Source organism: Molossus molossus, unplaced genomic scaffold (assembly GCF_014108415.1).
Source record: "Molossus molossus isolate mMolMol1 unplaced genomic scaffold, mMolMol1.p scaffold_m16_p_17, whole genome shotgun sequence".
NCBI lineage: Eukaryota > Metazoa > Chordata > Mammalia > Chiroptera > Molossidae > Molossus > Molossus molossus.
Window position 1 is genome coordinate 51185306 of NW_023425352.1, and position 22535 is coordinate 51207840.

The following is a 22535-nucleotide window of genomic DNA, read 5'->3' on the forward strand; positions in this document are numbered from 1 at the left end:
ATGGAGGCCCAAAGACACTCCTACCCAGGACACTGAGAGCACGCCCACCTTTGCCCCCGTGAGCAGCTGTCCAAGCTGCCCTGCACGTCCTCACCCCATTTCTCTCCTTCCCCAGGGAGAAGCTGGTGTAAATGGCCAGGCCGGCCCCCCAGGAAAGCAGGGAGACAAGGTACAGAGGCCCCCAGATCTGAAAGCGGCAGGATGAGGGTTAGCTTGGGAGTTCAAGCCTCAGCTCAGAGATGAGCAGTGTGGCTATGCCTGTGGCTGGCCCCGGGGCACGGGCTGAGCGGCCTGGCTCCTCCCTGCCGCCTGTCCACTGAGACCCTGCGAAGGCTGGCCCAGGGCCGGGCGCTCGGGCTGGGGAGTGGCCCGGAGCCCCTGCTCTGTCAGCTTGCAAGCAGCGGGAAGGGGTTCCCACTTCCCTCCAGCTGCTCCTGTGGCGGTGCCGGGTGGGTGCTGCTGTGTGCCTCACAGGTCCTATGGGGCGGGGGGTGGCGGGGCAGGTGACCTCGAGGTGGCAGTGGCTGGACGCTCCATGAGCTGGCCAACTGCAGTGTTCTCAGAGGTTGAGTTATGTTAAATGATTCATTTTTCCTTTATATTTACTTTCTATCTTATTTTTAAATTGTCTTCAATATTAACATTCTCCCAGAACAAATGAACTGCAGTTTGTTTTCACAACTTACACCACTGTTTCATTTATTCCCCGGCGTTCTGTCCTGTTTCCAACAGGAAAAAAATCCCCTTATTTCACTTGCTCAGGGAGGCTGGGGAGTCCTGATACCTTCCGTTCCCCACCCCTCCCATGTTTTGTCCAGCAGTTTGGGTCTTTCGCAACCAGAGGGGCCCCTAAAAGAACCGCATGGGCTCTTCGTGGCAAATATTGACCCAGACAGTTGGCAAAAAGTTCCTGAGCCCTTGCTTCCTGACCTGAGCAGAACAGAAATAAGGAGAACCAAGGGCCTGTCTCTGCTCCCAAGGAGGGGGCTGCCTTAGGGGGTTGGCAGAGGCGGCCCGCAGACACGGGTGGAGTCACTAACTACTGATGTAAGACAGTGTGAGCTGCAGGGAACTCAGGAGAGGAGATGGGAGATGCCTCCTGACAGAGGGGAGCCGCCTGTTAATTAGGGAGCTCTGGCCTGTGCTCATGGCCTGAGCTAGGAGCGCCTCCTGGCCCAAACACACGGCCCACCTGGAGACATCAGGCCCCTCGTACCTAGCTAGCTGTATCCCCATTTCACTCCAGTTCTGTCGTGCAATAGGGGGACCTTGGTGCGCCTGGAGAACAGGGACCAGCTGGCCCCAAGGTACGTGCCTCTCTCACTCAGAGTCCCAGCACAACATCTCACCTCACTGGGGTCACAGTGGCTTGTCCCTGGAGTCTTGCGGGGAGAGGGGAAGAGCTTGCTGGTCCGATAGGAAGTCTGGCAGTGCAGCCATGATTGGACTCAGCCATGATTGGACTCAGTCTTCTCCAGGTCAGTCTCGTTCAGGGCTCTCATGGAGTCGAACTCCCAGGCGTCGTCTGAGAGGGCTTGGGGTTTCCTGAAAGGCTCCCCTTCTTGTGCTCTGGGTCCCCTGTGTGCAGCCGGCGCAGCCAGTGTCGGTCACAGGCCCGTTTGATAGACAGCAAGCAGCAGTCGTCAGCCCCTGCCGGCCGGCCCGGGGTTGAGACCTCCTTTGTGTTGTAGGGCTCCAAGGGAGAAGCAGGGAAAGGGGAGATGGTGGATTGCAATGCCAGCATCAGCGAGGCTCTTCAGGTGAGTGGGCGGGCCCCGAGACTAGAGATGGGAGGTGCTGGCGAGCTCCACCTTGGCCGGCCCGCCGAGGACTTGGAAGGGAGCATGCACACCTGGATTGCCGTCCCTGCGGCCAGGCCACTGAGCAGGGCTTCCAGCAGCCGCTCCTTCGATTTCCCTCCTCTGGCCTCCCACTGTGCAGCCTCCAGGCCAATGGGCCCCTCATTTGGCATCTAGGTGGCCTGGCTCTCCATCTGGGCCCCTCTGGCCCATTATCCTGATCCTGGATAACAGAGAGCCATGGCTGGAGCAGCCTGGCACCCTGCAGGGTGTTGGCCCATCCAGGGTTTGGGGGCCCCATTTCTTCAGTGCACACACTCCCCTTGCACATGGAACACATCTCCCAATTTGATCATATTTCAAGTTCATATGGTACCCCTCCCCCCAAAGCAGAGTTTCTCAGCCTTGGCACTGTTGACAGTTGGGAATGGGCCATCTTTGTTGTGGGGCTGTGGAGGGCTGTCCTGTGTGCTGTAGGACGCCCCGCAGCACCCCTGATCTCCACCAACCAGGTGTCAGCAGCTCCTCACCCCCAGTTATGGCAACCAAAATGTCTTTAGGCACTGCCAAAGATCCCCTAGGGGCAAAATTGCCCCAGGGTTGAGAATCACTCCTTTAAAGGAAACTCTGTGTGAATCCATTTACGAGGTGTATAATTCTTTTTTAATGCCAACAATAGTCCTTCTAATTATTTTTCGAGTGATTCCATATTTTGCTGTGCTGCGTCTCTTTGTTTAAAGGGTGGTACATCTGCTGCGTCTCTTGGTTAAAGGGTGGTACATCCGCTGCGTCTCTTGGTTAAAGGGTGGTACATCCGCTGCGTCTCTTGGTTAAAGGGTGGTACATCCGCTGCGTCTCTTGGTTAAAGGGTGGTACATCCGCTGCGTCTCTTGGTTAAAGGGTGGTACATCCGCTGCGTCTCTTGGTTAAAGGGTGGTACATCCGAACCTTGAAATCTAGGTACTGGGACAAGAGAGGAAAGCAAGGGAGGCTCCCAGTCAGTGACCAGAAAGATTAAGGGGTGTTGCTTCCTCCCTCTTTAGCAAAATGAAGGAAAGTTTGCAGGCCATCTGAGGGCTTGTCTGAGTCCATAGTAGGACAGCCTCAGAGCAGCATTTGGTGAGATGTGGGGTGATTACAAACCTCTGCGAGAGGTGGGGGTGCCAAGGGGCTGGCAGGCACAGAGCTCACTCCTGAGACGGACCCAGCTCCCACGTTCCCTGAATGGGCCGAGGGGATCCGACACATGGCTCTTGACTTACTCTTCACCTGATTGGTGTTGGTTCCTTAGGCGATCCGGACGCCTGCCTTAATCGTCAGTCTTCCTCCCCTCACTTTCCCAGCTGCGGCGGGAGGGAGGGCAGCCTGGGAGCAAGGACTGGAAGTCTTGCCTAGAGAAGGCAGATGCTAGGCTTTCTGGGTTAGGGTTGACCTTGCAGTGCGGGGGCAGGGAGTGAGCTAAGTCTGAGCAAGAGGTCTCAGGAGCTCACCCTGGGTCATGGCTCTTCACCAATCCCGCTAGGCAGCTCCTCCTCGAAGCCTCCCTTGATCTATCTGGCAGAGTATACTTGTCACAGTATAAATGCTGGGTTCTCATTACAGCGCTGTCAAGGAAATAGAAGTATAGAGGAGGATGTTTTTTGGGTTTTTTTTTAATCCTCACCAGAGGACATTTTTCCCATTTATCTTCAGATAAAGAGGGAGGGAGGGAGGGAGAGAGAGACATCGATGTGAGAGAGACACATCGACTGGTTGCCTCTGGCATGACCCCAACCAGCACTGGGGACAAACTGCAACCAAGGTATGTGCCCTTGACCGGAATCGATCCCACAACTCTTTGGTCTGCAGGCCAACACTCTAACCACCGAGCCAATCCGGTCAGGGCTGAGGAAGATGTTTTTATGTTTCTCCTTCTTCTCAACCTTCAGCTGGTAAAGTGCATAATCCTAAAAGATTAGTAACAACCCTCTGCATTTCTTAGAAATCAGTTTCATTACCTGCACCTGGGAAACCAGTGCACGCCAAGCCTGGGCTTTGCACACGCGCCTACCAGCGGCAGCCTCCAGGGACTCCGTGTAGTTCACACACCGCCACCAGGTGGAGGGCAGGGGGCACCAACTTCTCAAACCACCGTCATTTCATTTCACTTAATATTTGCAGTGCCGTGTGCCACAGAACACACCTAGGAATGACACAAACCCAGAATCAAGCACCGATCGGAGGATGCCCCAATCCCAGAAACTGGTGTTAACCACAGGATTCCAGCATCAATGAGCTTCATTTGGAAATATTAAAATAGATTATTTAAACTAGCTTTTGGAAGCAAAACTCTCCTGGAAACGTGGGTTTTTTTCTTTCAAAATCAACCTTGAAGTATAATTTACACACAGTAAAATGTACCTGTTTAGGGTATAGAGTTTGCTGAGTTTTGACAAACATATCCCTCTGCATGTAGCCAGCGCCCCAGTCACTCCAGAAAGTCCCTTCATGGGCCTGAGGAGTCAGTCCCCCCCACCCCCGCCCGGAGCCGCCACCGATCTGCTGTATCAAACCATGGATTAGACGTGTCTTCTCTGGGGCTTCCCGTGAATGGACTCTCGCAGTACATGGTTGCCCGCGGCTGCTTCTGCTCAGCAGCGTGTGTCTGGCATGGCGGGCACGGTCCTTGGTTCTTCTCAGCTGCTGGGAGCGGTGCGTTGAGGTGCCAGACCTCCGCCTGGCGCTGGGCATGTGGGTTGTCTCCTGGAGCGGGTTTAAGTCAACGTCAGGGAAGGTCGGGTTTGTCTTCTTGGAGCCAGGAGCCCCCAGCGGTGCCTGAGAGGACAGAGGGGGAGATACGGGGTGTGGCCCTGGATCCCCACCACCCCTTTAACCCAGACCCTCTCAGGGCCTGTCTGCTTTGCACTGCGGACTCCCTGTACCATTTCCTTTGCAAAAGTGTTCCTGCCACTGCTGAAATGTTTGGAAGAGACTGATCTCTATCAACCAGCCTCTACATACACCTCTCTGGCGACAGGCCACTCTTCCTCAGTCAGAAAGTTCTTCCTTGAGTCGTCCTTTTTCTTCTTTCCTAGGGTCCCCCTGGTCTTCCGGGGCAAATCGGCCCACCTGGAGCTCCAGGGATCCCAGGCCAGAAGGTAACACTTGCGACAAGGAGCACGCAGACCCCGCAGAGCTGCTGCATGTTACTCTGCACGTGGGACCCCGTGGCTGCCCCTCGTCCCGTGACCCTCTCGCCTTCCCAGAGCCGACACCTCACTCTGGCCAGTCATTCCTCCCAGCCCACCAAGGCGCCACCCACATGACAGCTGCCCTCACTCCGCCCCTGGGCTCTGCCACTCTTCCCGGGCTGCCTAGAACACACAGACCCCTCTGATGTGGGGAGCCCCCCCGGCAGACCTGTCCCAGCAGACCCAGACCCCACAGATTCTGCCCCAGCAGACCCCACACAGCAGAACTGTCCCAGCAGACCTGTCCCAGCAGACCCTGCCTGTCCCAGCAGACCCAGACCCCGCAGATTCTGCCCCAGCAGACCCCGCCCAGCAGACCCTGCCCCAGCAGACCCAGACCCCGCAGATTCTGCCCCAGCAGACCTGTCCCAACAGACCCCGCCCAGCAGACCCCACCCAGCAGACCCCACCCAGCAGACCCTGATCTGTTAGGCAGAACTCGCTGCCCTGTCCGCTCTGCCCCTCACAGCACCTACATCGTTACCTTGGTGCTGCAGCTGGTTGTCACCTGGCCTCAAGACAGAGGCCACACCTCCTCTCTCTTCCTCTGACCTAGAGAAGGGCATGGGTTGGTGTGAACACGACAGGAGCTCCCCCTGGGGCGGCCAGGACAGGAGGGCTGGGTTTGAAGGGAACGGGGAGGCAGGCGGCCCTCCACGGAGCCACGGAATGAGCGCCCGGGCCTGCAGTGGCAGCGTGCGAGGTTGGGGCTGCAATGTGACCTGCGGAACCAGGGTGCTCAGACTCAGATCCTGGCTCCACTGTCCGCTGAGAGCCTTGGGCACACACTCGGTGCTGCAGAGCGGAGACATGCCAGTCTATGCCTCCTGAGGACTCCTGGCGCACAGGAAGTGCTGCGTCAAGGACAGCTGTCATTCTCCTCACCCTGACAGTAACCTTCAGTTGTTCTGGCTACAGGGGGAGATTGGACTGCCGGGCCCTCCAGGACATGATGGAGAAAAGGTAAGAACCTCTAAAGGTGGTCCTTGCCCTGGGGGGTGATGGGGCCGAGGCTCTGGAAGAGCCCAAGTGTGGACCTGGTGGAGCAGGGCGAAGAGGAGGGCGGGGGGCCGCCCTGCAGAAGCCCTGCTGAGCCCCACACTGCTGCCTCGGAGAAGCCAGCAGACCCACCACAGGGATGTGCTGGAGCTGGTGGCTGGGGCCCCTCAGATTCCCACGGGGAGCTGGACGAGCTCTCTGCCTGGTCCAGCCAAGCACGGAAGAGCCAGGTCCTTTAGGCTCCCATTCTTTCGTGTTCTGGCTCGTTTTATCCACTAGTGTATCTAATAAGTGTTGTTGATATTTTCCAAAGGGACCTCGAGGCAAACCAGGAGACATGGGCTCTCCTGGTCTCCAAGGCCCCCCAGGAAAGCCTGGGCCTGCAGGAATAAAGGGAGAAGACGGACGCCCGGGGAGCCCCGGAGAGAAGGGAGAGAAAGGGGAGACAGGGCAGGCGGGCCCACCGGTGAGTGCCAGGACTGGCTGGACTTGACTTTGCCTTCTGCATGCACCACCCCCAGCATGACACTGGCCCTGCAGCCTGGGCTGCCAACCTGAGCCAGAAGTTGGGGGCAGGGGATTCCCCTGGTTCCCCCTCAAGCCACTTACTATATGAAAGCCAGTGTCTCACCTCAAGAGACCTGGGTCCTGTTCTGTCTTCTTCTATCTGTATTGTCATGAAAGTCACTGAGCCTGGCAGAGCCCCGGTCCCCTCGTCTCTAAAATGGAGATAATGATGCCTTCCCTGGATACCTCGCTGGGTTGCTGGGAAAGAGATGAAGTCGTGGGTTTAAAACTGCCCCTTGGGAAAGTGTGCAGAAGCCCTGTGCCCAGGAGAGCTGGCTTACACACACAGAGGGCCTTAGCCCACTCCAGTGTCACTAGTTTCCATCTGTGAATGGTCACCATTCTGGACACCTGCCCTTGGAGGAAGAGAGCCATGCGTGCATGCCACATGTGGTCACAGATGCTCAGCGTGACGACCTTGCTCTTGACTAACAGAGATCTTTGTCGGTCCTTAGGGTCTAGATGGCCCAACTGGGGAGAAAGGAGAACCAGGTGGCCAAGGGAGACCCGGAGCGACAGGATTGCCCGGCCCAATCGGGCTCCCGGGATTTACAGTAAGGCCAGAGGGCTGGGTATCCAGGTTGTTGGCAGGCAGCCTTGGACAAGGCATATGAGCAGGGGTGCCCCTCCCTGAGGCTGCACTAACCCCCAGCCTGCCCGGCCTGGGGAGGGGTGCTCTTGATGAGCAGACACTCTCTGAGGGGCAGTTTGAGTATAATGAAGGGTTCCTGCTTCCTCAGCCCACAGCACAATGGCCTCTGTCTTCAGGCACCAACATAGTTCAAGGTGCTAGGACCTGGTACTCAGAATACCCTCTTACCACTGTGACGAAGCTCAGAGGTCCCAGTCCCTGGCTGTGACTTCCTCACTCAGCTCCCCACCTCTGACATGTCGCCTTCTCTGCGGGGCAGCTCCAAGCTGGAGGGAGCACTCTTGGATGTGGGGCTCCGTCGGCACCCCCATCCACATCCCTGCGTTGGCCCTCACTCCGCCTCCGGAGCTTTATCCATTTCTGCAGCTGCTTAAGAAACCACCACCAATTTAGCAGTAATTCAGCACTTCTGATGTCTGTTTCAGTGTATCAGGAGTCCAGGCCCGTCTCAGCCGGGTCCCGTGCCCAGGGCTGCGAGAGTGCAGTCCCGGCGGGGGCTGGCTGCATTCTCCAGCTGGGGTCCTCTTCCAAGGTCGCTGCTGTTGGTGTCATTCAGCTCCTTGCTACAGCAGGACTGGAGGCTTCCCGCAGTCTTCCCCATAGTAGGCAGTTCACATTACCCAGCTTGCTTCTTCAAGGCCAAGGCCAGCCGGAGTCTCTCAGTGTATGCTAGCAAGACTCTGTGTGTGTGTGTGTGTTACAGTTTGTAACATAAGCTTGTCACATAGTCACCGAGTGACATTCCGTTACTTCTGCCATATGCCGTAGTGTGTTGGTCAGCCCTAGGGCCTGTGCCCTGCAGGACCCATACAGAATGTCAGCCTCTCTTCCCACGAGCTGAAAACTCAGGTTCCTAAAGGCAGTCATCACAGGCCACCTGCCCATGTTCGTCCTTCAGGCTGACCACCCCCAGAGCCCCTGAGGGGTTCCTCGCCAGCACCCAGGCCTAGTCTCCCTCTGGTCTGGTTTGTCACAGAGTTGAGGGTGTGTCTGTCCCAGGCTCCCTGAGTGCTGGCATCCACGCCATGGTGTTTTGTGCCCACAGGGAGAGAAAGGAGAACCTGGGGAAAAGGGTGACCCAGGAATAGAGGTAGGTGATGCCCTCTCTGCCTTTCGTATCAAGGGGCTCGACAGGGATCCCCTCACCACAGTCTCTCCAGTGGGCGCAGAATGTCCATGATCGGGAATGAAACTCACAATGCCCGATTTGGGGAGGGGGCAAGGAGGTGGACGTCCACCGAGCACCACAGTGGGTGCCCATGGAACCCCGGGCCTGCTCCGTGGCCTCCTATCAAGTCCCTCAATGGCATTTCACCAAACACCCACGACAGTTCATTCCTGGGGGGCCAGAGCCTGGCAACCAGAAAATAAACAGAACTGTCCCTGCACAGCAGACAGTCCCCAGTAGTGGGGACTAGAATGGCAGCAGCTCAGGGAGTTGGGCGAGCATCCCCGAGGCGGGTCATTTGAGCAGAGTCTTGAAGACTCTGTAGGAGTTTGCCTGGACGCTCCAGAGGCGGGCTTCCCAGGGAGAGGCGTTATTCTCTGAGACGTGTGGCGGTGAAGGGACGAGGAGAGAACAGTGGAGTGAGAGGCAGTCGGGATAGAAGCCAGGTTCATATAAAATGGGAGGGAATTGGTGTGTTTGTAGGTTCAAGGGAAGGGAGCCAGGAAAGCAAGAAGTGAAGGATACATGAGGGAGAGGGTGTTTAGGGGGAGGCCTGGGCCACCCAGATACCACCACGGAGCTAAGGGGAGAGACCGCCAAGTCTTCTCAGTCCCTGAAGAAGTCCCCGGCTCCTGTCACCTTCAATGTCACCAAGAAACGTCTGCATTTAGTGAATGCAGATGCCATTACATAACATGCATGTTACTTATTTGCGATGGCTAGATAGCCTCCTAAAGAAATGCTGTGAAATTCAGGGAAAGCATTATACCCAAAAATGTTCCTTCCAGATGGCTTTAAAGTAAAGATTGGAAACAGCCTACATTTCTAACAAGAAGGAGATGATTAAGTAACTTACGGTAATAACACTGATGGTAATAATAGTCCTCGCGTTGGACGTCCCGTGCTGGGCCCTGCTCCGAGGCCGCTGAGAGGAAGGCGTGCTCCGGGCACTCAATGAGTAGCACATTGACATTCAAAGGAGGCTAGTGAGCAACACACACAAAGTGGAAAACTGGGTTTTGTGTTCAATGGAAAAGAGCAGAGAATCAAGTTATATATCTATCATAAGTATGCACGTATATTCAAATATATTTGATGCGTCAAAGAAGAGTGGAAGGAGATAAAGCGACATATTAGCAGTACTCAGATATTCATTCCTTTTCCTCCTTTCAATTCTTTTTAATTTATAAAATACCTTAATGGATCCGTATTACTTTTAAAGTTTTTATATTTTAATTATATAGTAAAATGGACTTTTAGGGGACTGTGTGTACACTTCTGTGAATTTTAATACATGCATAGATTTGTATAACCACTACCACAATCAGGATACATGAATTACTTATTTATAATAAGAAAAAAAAGACAAAAGATTTATGCAATCTAAAGAGAAACCAGAGTATTATAACAAGAAAAAAAGCAATATTTTTTTTTTAAATGGAGTTTCCAAAGATTGAGGTCCCTGCAAGGAGACTGTATTATGGAGCTGAAAAGTCCATCAGCTTAAAAAATGTTAGGGGTCTCCATCTGCCCAGTGCAGAGGCTCTCTCTATGGTGGCCTGGCAGAGGGTCCCCGCCCTGGTCACTCCGGGGGATTCCATCCCTGGGAAGGTGAGAAGAACCCCAGAGCAAAAGTGAGGTGCCCAGCTCAGAGCGAAGCAGGCAGGTCTCCTCCCCAGCTCTTGAGTGGCTGCTGTAGGCAAGTAGGCAGTGCATCTTCATCAGAGAGAGACCCTGTGATGAATACCACCCTCCACAGACAGAAGACTGCCCTGGGCCCCCCATCTTCACTGTCCAAACCTCTTCAACCTACCCTCAAGGGAAACAGACCAGCGATCTCTGTTACAAATTTGGGGGGACTTGAGGAATACTCTTCAGCAATATCTCAGCCTCCCCCTATTCCAGATAACCAGTGTCTTCTCCTCTGAGCCAAAGGTTTCACATTCAAATGCCTACAAGAGCCAGGCGTGCAACAAACAAGCACAAAGGTCCAGGTCAAAGACAAAGGGGGTGGTAGGGACTGGGGCAAAGTAAAGACACCCTGACCCATCTGGAGGGTAAGCTCTCATTCAACCCCGGGCATTTGTTGCCATGCACGAACCAGAATTTAGTGCTGCCGGATTTTTGCTTAAAAAAATAAAAAATCCGGGAGGTTAGATGTTTCAAGGACCATTTGCCGGCAATCGCTTGTTTGTTTGCAACATTGTAAAGGCTAATGAGCTGCCATGAGTTTGTTCTAAGCCTTCTTTTGGGAAATTGTGTGCTGGGCAGTTCTGCCTTCGGCTTTGCAGTCCCTGGCCGGACCCCAGGCCATGTCAGAAGGCAGGACCACTTAGAGCATAACAGGGGTGAGCTAACATCTCCCTCATACTTCTAGGTTCCTGGGCCACCAGGGCCAGAGGGGCCTCCCGGACCTCCGGTAAGTTTGGAAGGCTTGTCAGTGTTTCAGTCCATGGTGACTGGGTCCCTAATGTCTCTTCCACCTGGTAGTCACTGGGCTTAGCCTCGGCACTAGGTCACTGTCACCTCCTCCTCCCAGGGTGGGGTTTTTCTCATCCAAAGTCCCCTCCTCTTCCCTCCCCATGTTAAACAGGCACCATGCTAGTGACACTGTGGTGCTTGGGTTCTTGGGAACAGTTTGCTGGCATGGCATCCCTGGGGCCTAGTCCCCCTGCCCTGCAGGAGTCGCCTTGTCACTAAGCTCTGACCTTTGCCATCAGACTTCTGCTCCTCTTCTTCCTGCTAACGAACCGGCATGAAGACCAGGATTAAAATAGAAAGTGACTCATTTAAAACCAGCCCCACTGGATGGGCCTGTACATGGTTACAGAGAAGACAAGACCTTTTAAACCAGCAGATGGTAGTTGTTGCCTCCGTGGGGCTCAGGGTCCTGTGGCACCGTCACCCGCGGTCACTGGTAGAAGTAGTAGCAATAATGATAGTAGCCAACATGTATTGTAACTTCCCAGGTGCCGGACACTGCTCTAAGCACTTTGCTTGTTTCATCTGTTCAGCTTCTCTGTGTTTCCTGTCTTCCTTTCGCGAGACTCCCAGCCAGCCGAGGCGGGCGCACAAAGATTCTCTCAGTCCCTGGGTGGGGAAGCCTGGCTCAGAACCCCCCTCGGGAGCCCCAAGCACAACCCCCGCTTAGCATCCCTTCTGCCCCCCCTGGGCGGGACCCAGGCCAGGCTCCTCGCCCTGAGCCCTTGCACTTTTGTGGTCCAGCTTGTGGACACGGATGTGTTGACTTAACCAGAAATGCAGCTCTGAGGCACTTTGTTTTGATTCCAAATGCAGGGGCTCCAAGGCATTCCTGGACCAAAGGTAAGGTCACGTGACTGGTGCTGGGGGAAGGGGGGGGACGAGGACCTCGCCAGTGAGGGCAGAAAAGAGGGACAGAGCTTCGGCGCTGGGCAGCCCAGCTGACCCCTTCCTTGGAATCAGGTGACCCTCTGGTCGGCGGGGTGCGATCAGGGCACAGTGGAGTGCTGTAGGTCCCTTTAACATCTGTCACTGACACCAGACAGCCTTCGGATTTTAAATCTTCCCATCCACCCATCGAGCCTACTGAATGACTAGTTAGGTGCTTGGCAAATGACGAAATCCTTTCCCCAGGTAACCTGCCCCAGACCCTTGGAGACAGAGTGGCATGGTGTGGGACCCTTCCCAGGACCCAAGCCCACTGCCCTCTGGCCTGGGGCCCTCCCAGTCTCCCCTGAAAGCATTTCAAACGGGTCAGAGGAGCTGGAGCCCGCAGGCGTGACAGCAGCCCTTGTCTCCTGCCCTAGCATTTTCCAGGGGACTGTGGGCAGTTTTTCTCCCAAGTAGTTTGGGAGCCTTGGAGCTCCAGTGGTGGCATTTCACTGCCAGTCAACCTCTGCAGGGTCCCCTTTCTCCTGCCTTTCAAAGTCACTGATGCCAAAGCCTGACCTGGAACTTCCCTGTGGGTTTGTGTCTACTCCACCGTCTCTTTTCCCTTTGGGGACCTCAAAGTTACGACAGGGATACAGGGGACTCCAGCTGAGGCAGGGACAGGCTAAGTCAGGACCCTTGGAGTCCCCAGCCTGCCACCCCTCCCTGGACAAGCCACCTCTACCTCCTGCCTTCGCTACCTGTCCCCCTGCCCGCACCCACTCCTGGCTCCAGGACCTTCGAATTCAAGAGCGAGCTGTCTGAGACCTGCCCTCTGTGATCTGCCCCACCTCCCTTTCTTCCAGGGGGAAGCAGGACTCGATGGAGCAAAAGGAGAGAAGGGTGTCCAGGGAGAAAAAGGAGACCGAGGGCCGCTGGGATTACCCGTAAGTACCCTGGACCCAGCGAGACTGAACAGCCCGGCCGGGCGGTCCTGACAGGTGCTGGGCATCAGTGTGGTTTTGCTTTCCCACCCGGGGAAGACCGTAGGCTCTGACTCTGACTGAGGCCTCATCTGGGCCAGGCCCTGGTCTCAGTGTGGGGAGAATGTGAAGCTGAATAAGACAGGGCCCGTCCCGCAAAGAGCAGCCCGCTGGAGAGCCAGAGGTGGTTTGAGAACAGCCTCAGGCCCAGTGTGCCTGACTGGAGGCCATGAACGTGGCTCCGGGGCCAGGCTTGGAGAACTGGGAGCAGCGGGACAATGGCGTCTGCTCTGTCACTTTTCTCATTTCCCAGAGGGGCCCAGACCACCCCGATCTCTGCTCTGAAGCACTGGCCACAGCAGGAAAGCCTGTAAAACGTCAGATTCCCGTCCCCGCTGGCGAAAGCCACTCAGATCCCAGTTCCCTGAGATCTCTCTCGGCCTGCCCCAGAGCAGGGTAGCGGATTGCTCAGAAGGCCTTTCCAGATGTGGGGCCTGGCCTGGGCAAGTCCTTCTGGCCCAAGCTTCAGTGGGCTAATGGCTGGTCACCTTGTCCAGGAGAGCACATCCCAGCACCCTGGGCTCCAGTCTTCCTCACTCCTTTTTCTTAAGAGCTGGAAGGGATTTCAGTGATCCATCCCACCGATGGGCCCAGAGAAGAAAGTGAGTCACTTGAGGTCACATGTCAAGTCGGTGGCCAGGCCACAGCCACGCAAGGGGCTCTTTGCAGCCACTGGGGCTTCCTCTGTCCCGGGCACCAGGCCAGTCCCCCCCACCCCCCCCCACCCCCGCCCCCTAGAGAGCTGTAAAAGCAGAGGAACAATGGGAAGCCCAATTACCCCAGCTTGGCAGAGCTTGGAGGTCTGGTTAATATAATCACAGCCACCGAGAAGCAAGAGCAAACGATATGACTACAACCTCATTAGTGCATCAAATGTAGGAACATTTAAGGAGCTGATTCACCTGACAGACTACAGAAAACTGATGACTTTAGCAGACATTTTCCCATGCCTCAAGCTGTGTCTGGAATGACTAAGTACTCCTTCCTGCCCCCACTCGACCACGGAGCTCTCCTTGTCCACCTTCATGGCCCCAACAACCCTAGTGAACATGGAGAATTCAATCAAAATGCAAATGGCACAGAGACCAAACAAATAATGTCAACAAAGAAAATGCCAAAGGAAAGAGAATATCCAGTCTAGCTTTCATTTTTCTTCCTTGGATAGAAACATGGGTACAGAGAAATACTTTTGCTAGCTTAAGAAATAACAGATCTAGCATGTTCATAAATGGCAATTTACAGGGGCTTCAGAGAGACAATAGAGAGGGGTGGGGAGTGTGGCCCCTTGAGACCATGTGTCCCTTCTTAAGGAATTCAGCCCCTTCTCAGTTCAGCTGACTGTTGCCTTGGAAGAATGAGGGGCCAGTATTTTGGGATCCTTTAATTTTTCAAAGGAAACTGGACATCTGGCACTTTCTGTGAAATCTCCCTATTTTCTTACATTAAGTCAAAATTACTTGCAACACTACTGACCATACAAAATGTGTCAGTGGGCCACATAGGGCCTGAAAACCTCCAGTTCATGCCCTGTGCTCCAGACCTCCCAAGACAACTCAGTAGTAATATGAATAGACAAAGTTTATGGCTATGTAGCCAATGTTCTGCTTTTAGGCTTCACGTCAGTCTTTTGTTCCATACACTAGCAGCATGTTTGTCTGGGCACATCCTATTGACTTCTTCCCATGTGCCCTACACAAGTGGTTCTCAACCCTGGCTGCACATTGGTGTCCCCTGCAGCTTTCCAACATGCCATCACCCTGCTCACTCTTGGAGACTTGGGATGAAGGGGGCTGGGGTGGGACCCAGGCATTTGTATTATTTTACATCCACCTCGGGAAATTCTGATGTTGCCACCGGGGCTGAGAACCACAGGTCTCTAGGCTATGAATCAAGGTCGTCCCAGAATTAAGTAGGTCCTCCAGCTGAGAAGCAGGGCTCTGTAGGGTCCCACAGCCAACACCCCTTCCCCAGGAGGAAGCAAGAGCTCCCTGCCCTTCTCTGCTAAAATCCCAAGTCCTAGGTTCATTTGGAAGCAGTTTTCAAGAACTCAGTCCTTACTGAGCTTGAGTATCCTGATCCCTTCTCCCTGGCTTGTCACATTGGAGTCATCAGATCATTTTACTCTGGTTCTCCGAGGTGGGTCTCGGGGGCAGCTTGCTAGCCCAAGGGTGGAGGCGAGATCCCATTCCCACTGCAAGTCACACCCTCACTGCATCGCGACTGGGTTCGAACAATCCCAACTTCAGCCAGTTTACTCCAGGTACTCCAGGTACACAGGACCCTCGACCTCTGTGCCAGTCGGCTCCCCCAAAGCCTTTTCTGTAAAAGAACCCTTGTCAACATGAATGAATTGAGCTGATGTTGAGATTCGCAAACAGTGAAGGTCCAGAGGAATGTCAGGCATTATTAGTATTATCATTTAAGGGCCTGACACCTCCCACCTGGCTAAAGTAGAAGCATCAACTCAGGCTTCAAAGCCAGGTGCTGTAACTCAATGGCAAGCCTCTCAGGGTCCCCCCAGGTGGCCTAGTCTCAATAGGTTTGCAAAATAGGCTGGGAAGACCGCCCTCACCAGGTCCCCACCCTCCAAGTAGGCTTGTCTCTCCCCAGTGATGCTGACCCTAGAAAGGATGCACTAACTCAAGTTCCAGACACCTCCCCATGAATTCACTTTCTGTACCCTTCCCCCAGAGTGTCGCAAGCATTTTGGAGAGGGGTTTCTGAGAGGGGATAAAAGGAGAGAGAGGAGCAGGGGGCAGAGAGGATCAGAACAGCCTGCTGGCTGATCGCGCCTGCTCAGCAGTCGGCCACACTGCATCCAGTGTCTCCGTGTTGTTGTTGGTGTCCATGTGAATACCATTACCTGTCCTCCCAAGCTTACTTCTCCCGTTTTGTTTGATTACCAGCATTTGTGTCTGTCCAGAGCCACTGCTTCACTCACCTCTTCCCTCCCTGACCCCTTTTTCTCCCTCCCGTTCCTCCCTGTCCTCCTTTTGGTCAAACTGTTCCCTTCGTCCAGGGAGCTTCAGGTTTGGACGGCAGGCCTGGGCCACCGGTGAGTGTCACTTCTCCATCACCCTTCGCCCCACCCCACCCCACCCTGGCCTGTGATCCCTCTCGTCTGTCCCACTGTGGCCTCATTTTCCCAGTGAGTCGTGCCTTATCCCATACTGACACCAGAAAGGTGCCATCTGTGCTCTGTTCAGAAATGCTTAGTCTGGCCCCTTGACCAAAGACGGCTGGCCTTCATCCGCGTTGCCCTGCTCACAGTGTGCACCCAGGACCCTCAAATGCAAATTTCCAGACCACCGGATGTGGGGTAGGAGTCCCACACCAGCAGCACAGACTCTTCCTACATGAACGCTGAGTTCAGGCTGGGAGCCCAGCCCTGGGAATCTGGGCCATGACTCATCCCCACCAAACACAACAGTGTCTGTATGTGCCCGTCATGCTGTGTTGTCTTCATACTGTGAGCTCTGTCCATCTCCTGTCCGCCCACAGGGGCTTCCTAGTCCTGCGTAGCCAGCAGTCTGATGCATAGGAGTGGGGACAGCATGGACGGGTGAGGGCAGGTGTAGCATTTAGAAGCACACAGGCCACCCCCAGCTCAGTGTTCTGTGGGCACATTACAACCACACCTTTCACTTCCGGTTGCGCCTCAGTCCTCCATTCCAATAAGGGGGTTTACACAGAGCTAAGTGATGGACACTTGAGTCCCCTCTTTCTTTGTTCTTCCTGATTCCAGAAAACACACGTCACCTACTCATGACTAGAACACACCTGAACCCTCTCTTTTTAACAACCTGAAACATTAGAAAAAAATGCCTCCTCTCCACCTTCCAGGCCTCCTCCCAGAGCATCCATACGGTCTTCAGTGCCGCTGAAGCCTTCGCTCCCCATGGTGTTGGGGTCACTGGCCATCGAGGGCCAGGAGGCTGGACTTCCCTCTCGGGAGCAGCTGTACCAGAGCCGTAGGGATGCGTACCCAGCCCTTTCCCGCCAGGAGCTCAGCTCTGCCCTCGGGGCACTGAGGCCACAGGGGCTCAGTCTGCCCAGGAGACAAGTTCTGATGGGCTGGCTGGAGCGACACTTGGGGAAGAAGAGAACGTCAGGGCTCACTTGTGGAGGAGAAGACAGGCACCCGGGATAGAGGGAGATGTCAAGTCACAACAGCCGGCCTTCCTGGGGCCTCCCCCCACTGCGTGTTTGCGGAGTTAAAATTATAGACTCATCAGTGGAGAATATACCCATTTTCTAAGCACCATTATGGCTTTGCTCCTCCTTCACAGTCCCTCCATGCCCATCCTCCTCATACCAAGCACACACTTCCCAGGTGACCTGTGAGGGAGATGATCTGTGGCTGGAATCAGAGGGACCAAGACTTCTCCCTCAACTGCTTACTCCATTCGTGTCGGACAGCGGGGAGCAGGACAAATTCACATATGCTGTCCCCTTGGACCTGAGGCTTTATTTTTTCATAAAATCAGTATCACAACCTTAAAGAAAAAATTTTATGGGAAAAATAATTCTGCCCTGCCAATACTGACGTCTATTGGACGCCAAAATGCGTGACGTGCGTTCATCCTTTTTAACCCAGCAGCAGCTTGAGAGGCGGACACTGGTGTTATCATCCCCATTTTACAGGCGGGAAAACTGACCCTCAGAGAAGCCCAGAAACGTCTGCCATGTTGCAGAGTTAAAAGCCTCCACGGCAGGACTTGAAGCCAGCCAGCGATTCTGGTGTCCTGTTCTGAGCCATCAACTCTGATCTGGCCTCTGTCCCCTGTGGTGTGCTCGTCACCCATGGTGCCCACAGCTTTCCCTCTTCCCTCGTAGCTGTGAAGGGAGCCTGGGAATATCTTTTTGTTCTGCCCGCTCCGTGGAAAGTAACTCAGCCCTCCCCCACCTGCTCCTGCCGTGCCTTTCACAGCCTCACCTGAACCGGGCGCTGTCCACAGGCCCAGCCCCACACCCTCATGTCTGAGCAGGAAACGCAAACACTGAGGCAGAGCCACAGGAAGCTCTGAAGTAGACTCCATCTAGCCGAGCTGTATTTGGGAGCCTGGGGAAGATGTTTAATTAGACCAGAGCAAGCCCTGCTCCGTCTCTAAGCAACGCAGCTCCCCGGCTCCCCTGCCCCGGCTCCCACAGCCCTGAGTGGGGAGCGCTGACATACCTCTCCCTGGCCAGTGTCAGCAGACATCGAGCATACTCATTCACTCTCCAGTCCAGCCTGTCCCGCCGAGCCGGGAATGGGGACAGGTCTGGCCAGAGGCTGAAGGCCGGGCTGGGGCCCACAGTGGGGCGGGTGGGTGGGCGTTGGCTGAATGACCCTCCCACGCCTGCCTCTGTGTGTGCATCTGCATTGGTCTCTGTGGCATGAGGACCCTCCCGCTGCATGTGGGGCTGTGACAGCAAAGGGGTGCCAGTGCCTGGCCCCCCACCCCTGGGATGGTGTCAACTCCCTCCCAAGCGCTTCTGGGAGCAAACTAAGCAACCATTTCCCTACCGTTTTCAGCCTTGGCAAGCTTGGTTGTGAAGTGAAAGGGTTTTCCTCCTCGAATCTGGCTCTGAGGCAGGGGAGGCTCTCTCCCCGAGGCCCCCAAACCCAAACCGGAACGCGGCTCAGCCAAATGGCTGCCCTGAACAAGCCTGGCCTCGCCAACCCTGAAAACTGGCCACCGGACCTTGCTCCTCTCCGGCGCCGGGCGGGGTGCCCAGGGCTCCCCAGCGTCAGGCCTTCAGCTCTGCTTTCTTTCACCTCCCCAGGGTACTCCAGGACCAATTGGAGTTCCAGGCCCTGCGGGACCAAAGGGTGAGAGGGTGAGTTTCCAGCCTGTGTGACCCTGCTCCGCCTCAGGTCCTCAGCCGTGGCACGGGCAGCCCACGGGGTCACCATCAGCCCCAGCGTCTCAGCCCCTTTCATCCCTCCTAGAAGGAACAAGTGCCATCCATCAACCAGGGCGGTTGCTCTGGGGGTGACAGCTTCAAAGAAGAAATCACAGCTCTCTTTCTCTGCCTTGTTTCTTTTCCCTGCCTTCACGTTCATGCCCATTTCCTCCCTCGTTCTCCTCCCCTGCTTCTGCCTGGGCCACCAGTACCCCCAGGCCACTGCTCCATCCTTCCAGAGGACCTTGGGGAATAAGTCCTGCAGGAGGGAGGGTGAGGGGCCTTCCAAGCCACCTCCTGGGACAGAGTCCACACCGGTAACCTCAACCCTCCACTCAGATCTTGCTTCCTATATGGCTGTTGGAGGGGACAGGAGAGGTGTCCCAGATTTAAAACAGTTGGTGGCAGGTTGTTACCACACCCAGAAGGGCTCATGGGCTTCTTTCTCCTATTTCAGGGCAGCAAAGGCGACCCCGGGATAACAGGACCAACGGGAGCAGCTGGGCTTCCTGTAAGTTTCATGGGGTCAGAGGTTCTCCTCACCCACCCCTGTCCACCACCAGAAACACTGTCAAAGCAGGATACCCAGGGCCTGTAGCAGAAAACAAAAACAAAAAACCAACCCAGATCCAAATGAGAATTCACAGTTCTGTGACAGAGGAAGCTGCCAACAGCCAACTGGTCAGCGTGCTGGAATGTCCCTGCTGGGCACTACTCAAATGTCCCAGCTGAGGGACCAGGTCCTCAGCCATGTGGACCATCTGATGGGATGTAGCACACACGTCACAAGCCCTGCCCACTGCAGGCCTCTGTGTTCAGTGCAGTGGGGGTCTCACGGATGAACGTGCCATCTAGCCGAGCTGTAATTGGGAACCCTCAGGGGGAGCAGGGTCAAATCCAAACCACTCTCCTGCAGGAAGGAGGGGCAGCTTTCCTGAGGGACAGCTTCCCGATCACAGCAGATTTCCCCACTGCATGGTTTCAAAAAAAAGGTGATTGCCTAAGAGAAGCAGAATTTTGTTTTCCACACTCTTGAAGGTTTTACACCTGTTCACGGTCCCATGATGGGTGGCCCAGGCGGCTTTGCTCTGGCTAAGTTGGCAGCCCCGCCAGCCACGGCCTATGCCCATGCCCTATGCCCACGCCCTAGCTAAAGACATGGAGAGCAGCATGCCCCTCGCAAAGAGGGTCTGAGGAGCTTGGCGGTCACTTTTCCAGCAGGGGCCTGGCAGGAGAGCCATGCAAACACCTCTGCCAGGAGGGTTCCCTACCCAGACGGCGTCCTCAGCACACGCCACCCCTCGGCTCAAGCGGTCTTGAACACGGCAGGACGTCAGCTGCAGAGCAAGAGAACCGCAGCCACGTTCTTAGCTCTGCCCATAACTCAGCGCTTGTCCCTCAGTTAAGTTCCCTGAGCCCGTGTGTTCCCCCTTCTGTAAAATGGGGATCATTAAGTCTGTCTTGGATGAATTAGGCATCAGAGAAGACCTTTACGAGCCTGGAAGGAAGCGCTGGACAGCCATCCTGTGTTTTCTCATTGATGTCCTTCCCTTCCTCTGATTTACTGCAGGGCTTACATGGACCACCCGGGGACAAAGGAAACCGGGTGAGTCTGACCCCTCACACTTGGGCTCTGGTTACTAATGTCTTCATGATGTGGTGGAATGACCAATGGGGGATTCCTGGCCCAACTTGGCAAATACAGTTTTCCCTGACAAATCATTGTAAATTAAAAGGCTTTCCCGGCGAGGGGCTTACGGTGGCACGCGGGGAGCCTGGGGCCTCTCCTGAAATGGAAGCGTGTATTTTCCCGCCGGACGAGGGGAGACCGAATCCCACGGCGGCCATCAGATCGGCAGTGCCATTCAGTGGTGGGGTCACATGCCCAGCTCTCTCGATGGTGCCCTGACGATGGGCCCCTAAATGGTATTTTTAAATCCATCATTGCCTAGGCTTAGCCCCTGAAACTTAGTTCTGCCAGGCATCCCAGGCCACCGGTGAGAGAGGAAATAAATTCCGAGAACAAGCAGACAGCTGCTGTAAGCACCGGCCCTCCACGGCGTTCTCGCTCTAGGAAAGATCGGCAGGGCTAATGACTTGCGCCTTCAGCGGCCCCTTTGGCTCCTGCCATCTTCACCAGGTCACAGTTATTAAATGTCCAAAGCACCCACAGACATGGCATGGCATAGGATGCATGCCATGCATATGACACAAGATACTTGGTCCCAGCAGGGGCCATTTAATTTCATCTGACCACGAGATGACCTTTGGGTTCCTTTCTAGAACACCTCAACTGCTGCTTCATCGCAGTGATTCTCAGAGTGTGATGCACACCCCCTAGTGGCCCAAGAGCATCTTCTCGTGGGTCCTAAGATCCAAGGATCTTAGAGGTAGGAGAGGAGGAGTGGGAAGAACGGAGGAAGAAACAGGCCCTGAACGATGATAAAATGTAAATGAATTCCCACCAAGTTAAAGGCAGAGCAGGTGGGTTCCAGAACCCAAATCTTCCAGCTGATCTTCAAACACTGATGACCATGATCATGAACAGAAAGTCCCAGAATCTGTACACTTAGACCTAGCACCAGTCTCTTCCATTTAGGATGTATTTCTTGAGCACGTCTATATCCCTACATTCTCCTTTCTGGCAGCTGGTTAAAAGCCATTCGACCTGTCCTATGTGTTTTATAAACAAGAGGGAGCAGGAAGAGCTGCCTCGACCAGACTGTCCACAGGAAGACCACGTGTAGCAACCACTGGATAAACAGACCTGCTTCCAGAACGGTGCCAGCCTGTGAAGGCAGGCTAGGAAGCCCACCTTCATAACTGTGGCATCGAGGAATTTAGGCCACTAAAAAAATTGATCATTCCACCTTCTAGTTGGCATACTAACCTCGTTTCTAACTTACTTCTAAAGTGTGCTGGTTTTCTTTATTGTATTCTGTTAATAATTTTTAAACCAATTTCTTAAGACATTTTCAGTTGGCTTGAGGCACTGGGCCATTTGAGGCTGCAGAACCGGTGTGCGTGGGGGCTGTGTGGCTCCCAGGGTGGGGGCAGGCAGACGCCCTTGTCACAGATGGAATGGCGGTGGGGGCTGGAGGCAATGATGTTTAAGGAGCCACGGCCAATGAATGAGCCAATAAGACCCCAGGAATCAGTGGGAAAATATTTCTTCTTCACTTCCCCTTTCTAAGGTTTTATACACTTTCCCCATTCCCCTATATAAAGTAGCAATATGTCACTTAGGAAAGTCCAGAAAGCAGTCAAGTTGCATGAACCTTCTTTTGAGTGTGGCAAAGAACCAGTGGATTTATTCCACAGAGCAGGTTACCAGATCAAGGAACAGCCTATTCTTCCCCGCCAAAGATTTGACTCTCAGGATGCCAGATGTCCTGGAAGGGTCCCCCCCCCTGCACTTCACCTCCTCATTCAGACCTCTTTATACTATCAGACTATTAGGATTTGGGAGAGGGGGGGAGATGTGAGGGCTTGGTTTGCATTTTTTGTTTGTTTGTTTGTTAATCCTCACCTGAGGATATTTTTCTATTAACTTGTTTTAGATAGAGTGGAAGGGAGAGAGAGAAACATTGGCGTGAGAGAGACACATCAATTGGTTACCTCCTGCACAACCCCAACCAGGGCCGGGAATTGAACCTGCAACCCAGGTACATCCCCTTGATTGGAATCAAACCCATGACCCTTCAGTCCTTGGGCTGACGCTGTAACCGCTTGAGCCAAACCAGCCAGGGCAGGGCTTGGAAACAAAGCCTTCAAAGCAAGGAAAGGTCCAGTAGAATCAGCACTTTGCCATGGATAGGGGTTTTTTCTGATGCCTGG

At 54.6% G+C, this 22535-nt stretch overlaps 1 protein-coding gene across 16 annotated transcripts in view; it reads left to right on the forward strand.

The window, feature by feature from the left end:
- The window catches only part of COL13A1 (collagen type XIII alpha 1 chain), a 148076-nt gene that overhangs the window by 116655 nt on the left and 8886 nt on the right, over positions 1-22535 (forward strand). For 4 of the 16 annotated variants that reach the window (XM_036264695.1, XM_036264697.1, XM_036264707.1 and 1 more), the window contains 13 exons: positions 116-169; positions 1263-1307; positions 1692-1760; positions 3091-3114; positions 4874-4936; positions 5948-5992; positions 6342-6494; positions 10793-10834; positions 11713-11739; positions 12633-12713; positions 18579-18632; positions 19156-19209; positions 20269-20304. In XM_036264695.1, the coding sequence (XP_036120588.1) occupies positions 116-169; positions 1263-1307; positions 1692-1760; positions 3091-3114; positions 4874-4936; positions 5948-5992; positions 6342-6494; positions 10793-10834; positions 11713-11739; positions 12633-12713; positions 18579-18632; positions 19156-19209; positions 20269-20304 (747 nt within the window). Of the gene's footprint in view, positions 1-115; positions 170-1262; positions 1308-1691; positions 1761-3090; positions 3115-4873; positions 4937-5947; positions 5993-6341; positions 6495-8292; positions 8338-10792; positions 10835-11712; positions 11740-12632; positions 12714-15828; positions 15865-18578; positions 18633-19155; positions 19210-20268; positions 20305-22535 lie in introns of all 16 variants that reach the window. The other 12 variants (XM_036264698.1, XM_036264700.1, XM_036264704.1 and 9 more) reach the window with 5 other exon arrangements.